Here is a 9375-nt window from a genome sequence, read left to right as displayed (position 1 = left end):
ATTTAATTTTCTTTTTCTTTTTCCTTGCAAATTTGAACTTGATTCATGAAGTTTATAGTTCAAACTTAGCCAAACTGCGAAAACCTTAAAACTTCATATGGTAAGCTAAAACAGGAATTAGGCCTGATTGAACTAACTTATTCAAGAAGAAGTTGCTCCATAATTCGAAGTTGTTTTTATTAATTTCTCTCTTTCATAACCATACTCTTTGCCTTGGACTGACACAATCATTAGCAAGAGATTAAAAGAACGTATTAAAATAAGGAAGGATTAAAGTTGACGTAGCAATTGTGAGTTAGTAACAGAATTCCATTACTAACCCACCTACCCTCTCGTCTGTCAGTGTTTCATTTTTTTTTTTATGGCAATTATCAGAATCATAAATGCAAGGCTCAACAAAAGAGCTAAGGAAGGAAATTTGGAAGACAGAATCTCAAGCATCCCAAAAAATGTTCTAGATAATATCCTAGATTTCTTGCCCGTCCAAGATGCAGCAAGAGCAAGTATTTTATCAAGAAAGTGGAGATATGTTTTGGCTGAATATCCGCAGCTTGTGCTTGATGAACATTTTTCCAGTGCGATCAAGGCAAAACAGACTGCCTGTGGAATTCACCGACGACTATTTACACACACACAGTGGATATAATCCTCTTACAACACTTTGGACCTATCCGGAAAATTGTTCTTGACCTGCCAGAACTGCAGTCAGCGAGAACCACCGATGTTGATCAGTGGATTCTATTCCTCTCACGGAAGGGCGTCAGAGAACTCAGTCTCAATGACTCGAGTCGCGGTCATTGCCATGTATACCTTCTTGCATTTTCTCTTTTCATGAACTCGAGTATCTACGCATGACCAAATGTGTTCTCAGAACACCAACTGCCATTGGAAGCTTCAGTAAGCTCACTCACCTCTTTCTCAGCAAACACACCATTGAACCATCATTCCTCAGGATGCCTCAACTCCTCTTATTCAGCATGAAGAATTGCACCGGGATCCGTTTATTACATGTATTTGCTCCACTGCTTCAAAACTTAGCTCTTTCTGACAATGATGATCTCCGATTGGACTATTACATCACCTGCAAAGATTTAGCATATACATATGTTGCACTGTCAAATGCAATTCAACAGTGTAGACAGTATGGGTTCCTCAAGGTAAGCTGTTTGTTAATTCATTGATGTGGCTAATTAAGATACTAGAAAAAGGACTTCAGGTGATGCCTCTTGTGTTTTGTGTTTTGCTTCCAAGTATTTGGCTGCAGGCACTATTCCTGTTCCTGAGAGCTTTCCAACAACACCGATCTCCTTGAGTCAGCTTACACTGTTTCGTATCACCTTCGATTTGGGCCAGACTGCTTGCATTCTTTGCTTACTGCAAAATTCCCTCTGCTAACAGAAGTTAAGAGATTTGGGTGACGTTGCTCAATAAACTCCCGCGGTTTGATTCACTAAGAAACTGCAAGATAAACTGTGAATCCATTCCTTGTCTTTGTAGACGGATTCAGTTGCAGGCGATAATGTCGAAGTTCTGAATTATTTGGGAGAGCCGAGTCGCATGAACCCAACATTTAATCGGCTTCTGACCGTGACATTTAGACATTTCAAGGGTTCAAGACCTCAATTGCTCTTTGTAAAGCTCCTACTAGCCCGTTCGCCTTTGCTTGAATGGATATCTATTGAAGAGGATACATACCTTCTTAATGAAATATCTGCTGAAATGGATCGTGAAAAGCTTCTGCTGAAGGAACGACTGAGGATAGCAATGGAGTTGATGCACTTCTCTCGAGCATCGCCAGAAGCAGTCATCAATGATGTTTCAACCACCCAAGATTGCGTTTATTTAGCATAGCTCGACTTTCTTTTCAGATGTGACAATTTCTTTGTCTTGCCCTTTTCCCGTCCGTAGTAATCGTCCTAAGCTGCAAAAGCAAAACCGGTCCTTTAATTTTTTTTTCCTCTCTCTCTCTCTGTTGAATTTAGTAATCTTCAGCTCTCCATGTCCTTTTTCTGGCAGATTTGCTGCTGTAACAGTTCAATTAATATGTTCAAGTCCTTGTTTTGTTCTCTCAATTACTTTCTTTAGTTTTGTTTTAAGGAAGCTATGCTTCTTTTATTGGAACTCTATTTTAAGCTGGTTGTGTAATTTCCTGACTTAATTTTGTTAAAACTAGTGATTTAACGTGTGCTTAAAATTTAGCAATGTACTTTCCGGGATTATATTATGATGCAACTCAAAAAAAATAATAAGAATTGAGAGGTTCATATATTTGTGAAGGAGATACTCGTGCGATATTTTTTTTTTTTCTCAATTGTTAAGAATTCGAATTCTGAACTTGATAGTAATTAGTGGGAAGAACTAGTGCGTGAAATTGAAATGCATATGAACTTTACAAAATACCCAAAGTAAAACTTTGGAAGGTAGAGTTCAAAATAAGAAGAACTTTCAAGATGCAAAGTCGAATTAACCCGTGGGAGATTGAAATGCATATGAATTTTCATTTTTTGTTTTCCACATCAAATACTAGTCTAATTTGTATTTTCCCACTTATCTTCTATACTCTACCTTAAAGTGTCTAGCTGCAGGTAGCATAAAGTTCTCGAGAGACTTCCTAATGAAGTGAACTAGACATCTGATCAACTGGTTCATCATGTTAGCTACAATTTGGACCAGATTTTGTGCATTCTTTGGAGATTTGGGTGATTGATTAAGGATGGGAACACTCGTCTTATATGGAACAACTTATAAAGGAGCTGACTTCATCACAGAATTTCTCTCATTTACAGCTCAGTAAGATCATACAAACTCATCAAGTCTCATCAGACAAGGAACGAATAGCCTGCAAGTTTTTGAGGATGAGAAGTTTCCGAGGTTTAAAGCCAGAGCTGCTTATTGTTAAGCTTTTGTTAGCCAATTCCGCGTCACTCGACTCGAGTCAATTGATGTTAGGAAACATGATAGATGACATTAATAAGGAGCTTTAAGCCCAACTCCAACATGATTATCAAAATTCACAAAGACAAGTACCAAAATAAAATGTAATCAATGCTTATAAAATTTTTTTTTATTAGTGTTTACTATACTAATCGTGTATACCACTGCTGACAAATTAAAATTAATTCTCATGCATCCAAATTCTCTAATAAATATTTGTTCCAAGTAAAACATCCTTGTAATTTTGATTGATGAATCTTACTGACAACTCTTCCAAATATTTCAACCAAAAGAACGAAAAAAGGAACATAATTGAATAGTATAATTTTCTTTTAGCTCTCTTTTCCGGTAAATGTGGCCAGCCTAAACATTTTGCTTTCCTGGGTAGACTTGCTTGACTAGCATTGACTCGGAGATACCGCACTGATCTCGGCTGAGGAACAGTAAATAAACAAACCCCCCATTTCCTAAAGAATCCAAATTCTCCCAATAGAGATTACATTTCTCATCTGGGACTGCGATTTTCATATATTTAAGTCTGCAGCTGAATTCCCAGGTAATCTTCGTTCTGGATTATGCAGCACCACTTTTTGTGTTGATGTTGGCTGCCTGTAAAATTTTGTTAGTAAATTTCTTTATTTTTGGTAGTGATTAATTATTTACTGTGAATCCGCATGATCAGTGAAAAGAAATCCTCTTTTCTTGTAAATTTTTGGCCTTGATGTTAACTGGTAAGTATAAACATCCCTAAAGTTTCGCTCTTTGAATTTGTTGATAATTTAGCCGCTATAATTTAAGATATCCTTAGGTGGTATTCCCTTAATGTTCTTGTTTTCCTTGCTTTTGCATAATATTTTCTTCTTTTTTTTTTTCACTTTTCTGGGTTGGAAATGGGAAGAGGGATTAGCCAACCACTGCACCTGTGTCAGCTTTTAGCTCCGATGTTCAAGAGCATAGAGTCCCTTTTACGTGGCTACCATTATTCATGTAAAGGTCGCACATATGCTGTTATAGAAAATGTGGTACTGGCGAAAATGAGACCTGATCTCTTGACCCTATGTAAGATTACTTTCAGATGTCTGAGGTTCTCCACTCTGCTGTTGACATAAGTAGTAAAGATATTCGCATTTGGACTCTCTCAAGGCAAAAAAGTAATATTGAATGGCCTTCTGTAGTTTAAGTCCAATTACTGGTAACGACAATGCTGTATCTGAGCCTAGAAGTGTTGAACTGTGGCTTGAAAGATTGAATTTGATTAAATTGACAAGCCAATACCTTAGACTTAAACCTAAGTGAAGCATTTTTATTTACAAGTGTCAATTCTTACTTCACTATCCTGAACTTTTATAGTTGTTCTGTTGACATTTTCATTACAATATTCATCACTTGTTCTGCAACATTTAGCAAGAAGGAAAGAGGCATTTAAATTGGGAAGCAGTAAATAAATAAATGGTGAGTTAAAAGGAGAGAGTTCTTAGCTTCCCGTTTTATCTTATGATCGTATTCTTTTTGTTTGGCTCCATAATAAGAACCATGATGGGCAAAAGTAGTGAAACAACTGCAACTGAAGGTGATATGGAAGATAGAATTTCAAGCCTCCCAAGAAATGTTATCGATCTTATCCTAGATCGCGTGCCCATCCGAGATGCTGCAAGAGCAAGTCTTCTATCAAGCAAGTGGAGATATGTTTTGGCTGAGTATCCGCATCTGCGGTTTAATCAACAATTTTCAAATGCAATTGCACGAAACAGATTGCCCTCCGAATTCAACAACGACTATGTACATATAGTCAATAGAATACTCTTACAACACTTTGGACCCATCCTGAAATTTGTTCTTGACCTTCCAGAGCTGCATCCAATGAGATTGAGTGATGTTGATCAGTGGATGCTATTCCTATCAAGGAAGGGTGTCAGGGAACTCACTTTTGATAACTCAAGTTCCAGTCCTTACAAATTACCTGCTTACATTTTCTCTTTTTCTGAGCTTACCTATTTAAAAACATCTAGGTGTATTTTCAGACCACCAACTACTTTTGAAGGCTTTAGTAAGCTTAATCGCCTCATTTTGGTAGAGATCACCTTTGGATCATCAGTCCTAAATGTCCCCCAACTTGTCATTTTGATCTTAAGGAATTGCTCTGGTGTCCATCATTTAAATGTGTCTGCTCCACAGCTTCAAAAGTTGACTCTTTATGAAAATGATTATCTTGCATTGGACAATTACATGATCTGCAAGAAACTAGCTTATGCGTATCTTGCACTTCCAAATGGAATTCAACAACATAGACAGGGTGAGAGAATCAGCTTACAAGAGCTTTTTGGCTGCTGGAATACACTGACGAATGCGTATTTGGATGGAAGATTTCTCAAGGTGAGCTGGAATATAATTCCTTTTCTTGGCTAATTGAGCTAGCTAAAGACCTTCAAGTGATGCCTTTGTGTTTTGTGGTTTGCATCAAAGTATCTGGCTGCAGGCATTATTCCTGGGAGGCTTCCAACCACAATGGACTGCTTGAGACAACTTATGTTGTTCCGTATTAGCTTTGATTTGGACCAGACTGCTTGCATTCTTTGCTTGCTGCAGAGTTCCCTCTGCTTACAAAAGTTTGAGATTTGGGTAATGGCGGTGAATCAATTTGGATGATTTACAAACGAGCTGCATAGTAAACTGATATTGCATTGCTTTTCTTGTAGATTGAATCAGTTGCAGATAATGATGTCACAGTTCTGAATTATTTGGAAGAGCCAAGTCGCACGAACCAAACAATTGATGGGCTTCAAACTGTGAAAATAAGATATTTCAAGGGTTCAAAACCTGAAGTGCTCTTTATAAAGCTCTTACTATCCTGTGCCCCTTCACTCGAAAAAATATATATTGAAGAGGATGAGAAGCTTCTTCTGAATGAAAGACTGAGAATAGCGAAGGAATTGATGCGCTTCTCACGTGCATCGACAAAAGCGGAAATGATGTTTCAACCATTAAACTCTGCGTCCACTTAGGATCTGCTTGAGAATGTCTCTGTCTTGCCCTTTTCCAATCTAAAGCATTCCTCTTATTCTGGTCTCTCGAAGTTGTAAATGTGGTCCTTTTTTCTCTGTCTGTTGATGTTAGTCCTCCAACTGTTTCTATGGTCTCCCTAAGTCGCTTGCATGTACAGTCTTTGTTAAATCTTCAGCTCTCAAGTCATTTCCTGGTTAGTTTGTTGCTTTAAGTGACATTTCAGCGAGGATCTTCATGGCCACCTTCCATTTTCTACTTATTTTTGTTTCCTAGTGCCTGGTTGGAGTTGGACGCGGGCGGACCGTGTCATCAGGAAACTGCTCTTCTTCTACTGGGAACCAGACTTAATTTTGTTAAAATTAGTAATCTGAAGTGTGCCAGAAATTGAAATCTACGAGAAGGAATGTCTTAAATATTATTGTTTTCTTTCATGCTTGTGTAGCTTTAACGCTTGCTTTTCGGCTCTGGCCAAATTTTAATGCAATTGGATAGCGTATGAGATGGAGGCATAGGCGAAGAACGGATCGAGTTTCGATCTTCTTGTTTACATTGCTAGCAAGTAATGCAATCAAAGTTAGTACGGAAAATACAGATTCACAGGAGCTGAATTAGATGGGATTCCGTTTTTTTTTTTTGGTAGCAAATCTGGAATTACACAGACAGCATCATTCTCACTTGACACGATTGGACCTTTGGCGGTGATCAAAATTATGCGTTTTCTACTTTAAAATCTTTAGAAACATTTTCTCGTTGAAGCCCTTCCAGAAACTCTTTAGCAGAATGAAAATCAGTGGAGAATGGGACAGGAAGAAGGTATGCTTCGTAAATGTTTAAGTAAACAAGAAACCGTGATAAATTTTTTTTTTTTGATAAGTGGGAGGTATTGAACGTAATACCCTGTTTGGATTGCATTTTCCGTCATTTTTCATGGAAAAATTACTGTAGCGATTTGATGTATGTGAGGGAAAAAGGTAATAGGGAAATGTGATCACGGAAAACGACGTAATTTTCTGATAGAAAATGACAATCCAAACAGTCAAAATAAGAATCTCAGGGACTTCTACTTAAAGCACCTCAAGAGATTTTTCTGCTATATCTAGAGCCAATATAAACTACAGATCAAGAGGAAAGAAGGCAACTGAGAGAGACATGTAGTCAGACAAAGCATTCAAGAAATTGGAGAATCTTCAATTTTTAGGTGTCTCTTTTTCAATAAACTCAGTTGGATTTTCTATACAATCTCAGAGCTTACTCGACAAACTTTCTTCTTAAACATTTGTTTGCCATTTCCTAAACCTAATATAACATCAAAAGGTGGCGATACCAATCAATGGATTCCCGTGAATTTTCCTGTTGTTTCCAAATGAAAACGTCTCAGTACCCTTAATTTTTTTTATTTTTTCTTTTACAGGAAAGAGATGCGATTTAAGAGACGGGGAAGGGAAATGGGAGATTAGAACTCAAGACCTAAGTCCAAGGAGTACCCCTAATTTGTTCATGTTGATTGAACTACTCTTACTAGATTAGGAGAGCTGAAATGTTTTTCCATGGTAACATGGCATATACAAATTCACGAAAAAAGAAAAACTCAATCTCTTTTCTGGGTATAAAAGCAGAAAAATTCTGCAAACGGATCCAATATACATACATACATATATATATATATATATATATATATATATATAATTCTAGCTCAATGGAACTAATGTATCCACATGGTTGGTGTAGAATTCTTATGTAGTTTGGTGAATCTAGTTATGCATTGACGTTCCACATCATAGCCGAAGCAGAAGATGGCATTCTTTTCTGTTGAGCTTCCTACATATCCAGTCAATTTAAACAGAATCTCACCAATTCGATCCCATGCAATCAGTTCAACAGTAACAGATTCACTTAGATACCAGGCATCGGCAATCGGTTCAACACTAAGAAAACCATGCAGACGCACAAATTTTGGTAAAGTTAAAATGACCATTATCCACTTCGCACTTGGATTTTCTTCTTCTTGCATCCAAAAGTACCTTTAGTATAAAACATCACGGCCGGGCGTCCTCCAACCACAAACATTTAGCAATCCTTCTCAACTTCAAGTCTTAGATCTATACGCCAGACATTTTCAGCAGCACCGTCACGATCAGCAGTATCATCTGGACCTGGGAGAGGAACCATCTGAAATTCCTACTTGCCTTAAATCAAAAGCCACAATAGAATCCTGGTGATTAACCTTAAAATAGATCACACCAGTAATACAACAAGATTCGTACAAGTCTAGCCTGAATCCCTCGAGTTGTCCTACAAAACCATTAACATCTCTCCACGACTCTGTTCCCAACGTAAAATCCTGAATAATTGATCGCGTTAGAGTTTGTTCTTGCTGGACGAATCCAGCTTCGTTGTTGCTATATACTTCTACATGACGAAAGCTCAAAACCTTATGTTTTTTGCTGTAAGTGTCAAATCCCAGAACATAATGATATTTGAGGTAAGATATAAAAGAACCTGGAGAAGCCCGATCCTTCGTCTCAATGTGTCCGTACTGATGGGGCAGATTAATGGTTTTTCTCGTACTCGGATTCAATAGGGTTTTGCCCAAACACATTAAGGTAGCGTTTGGTAAGGGAGTTTCGGAACGAAAAATTGAAATAAGTACCATAATTATTATTTGGATTACTATTATCGAAATTAGAATTTTGGAATCATATCTAAAAATTTGAAATTTTCTAATTTCCTATCAACCTGGAGGGTTTTGGACAAAACCCAAGTATAATTTCTATCTAATTTATCAAAAATTAGGGATGGCAATTGGGACACCCACCCCACGGGGGCCTAATTGGCTTGGGGGGGGGGGGGCGGTCCGGCGTTTAGATTGGAAGACACAGATGGACATCTTTCCTATATTCTGTCAAGGGGATGGCGGTGTCATTGGACGAGAGTTCCAAATACTACGGATACTTGATGATACATTATACTAGCAAGAAACAATGGTAAACCCACAGCAATTGCCTTTGAGATTCTGTCACTTAATTAACGTTTGGTCATCTTATCCGTTTGAAGCTGATCAAAGGTGTTATTTGCTGTCTAGGTACTGGAAAGTATAATATCCAGCTGCCCTTTACACGAGGAATTGCAACCGGAACTGGTTGGCATTGTGGATACCTTGAGATTATTGCTCCCAGATTAATGTTCCTCATTGTTGGCAGCCCCATTAAATCCATTTTGTTCAGGAATACTCTCAGCTCTTGCAATCGTTCCGCTTGCTTTAAGTGACACTAGAACTGATCCAACTTTTGGTCAAGCAAGAAGCGATGTGATCGATCGAGCATTTTGGTTGTCTCTCCAATCTTCAAAATCTGCATCTGGAGTATTATTTCTTTAAGGTAAAAGTTGTTTCAATTCTTCACTAATCATGAATTATTGCTGGAAATTTGCCTTCTTTCT

General features: G+C 37.8%; 1 protein-coding gene across 2 annotated transcripts; it reads left to right on the top strand.

Annotated features, from left to right (window-relative positions):
• The first annotated feature begins 3351 nt into the window (after positions 1-3351).
• On the top strand, positions 3352-6178 carry LOC140017036 (F-box/FBD/LRR-repeat protein At1g13570-like). 2 transcript variants are annotated; one of them, XM_072071393.1, is made up of 4 exons: positions 3352-3490; positions 4464-5307; positions 5398-5553; positions 5631-6178. In XM_072071393.1, exons 2-4 carry the CDS (start codon positions 4468-4470, stop codon positions 5934-5936), a joined length of 1302 nt encoding a protein of 433 aa, XP_071927494.1. In that variant the 5' UTR covers positions 3352-3490; positions 4464-4467; the 3' UTR covers positions 5937-6178. The 2 variants fall into 2 exon arrangements, with proteins under 2 accessions (XP_071927494.1, XP_071927493.1); XM_072071392.1 differs by lacking the exon at positions 3352-3490 and having other exon boundaries at positions 4289-5307.
• Positions 6179-9375: the final 3197 nt, after the last annotated feature.

This window comes from Coffea arabica, chromosome 11c (assembly GCF_036785885.1).
Source record: "Coffea arabica cultivar ET-39 chromosome 11c, Coffea Arabica ET-39 HiFi, whole genome shotgun sequence".
Lineage (NCBI taxonomy): Eukaryota > Viridiplantae > Streptophyta > Magnoliopsida > Gentianales > Rubiaceae > Coffea > Coffea arabica.
The sequence above is the reverse complement of the archived record's forward strand: the minus strand, read 5'-3'. Positions and strand labels throughout refer to the sequence as shown.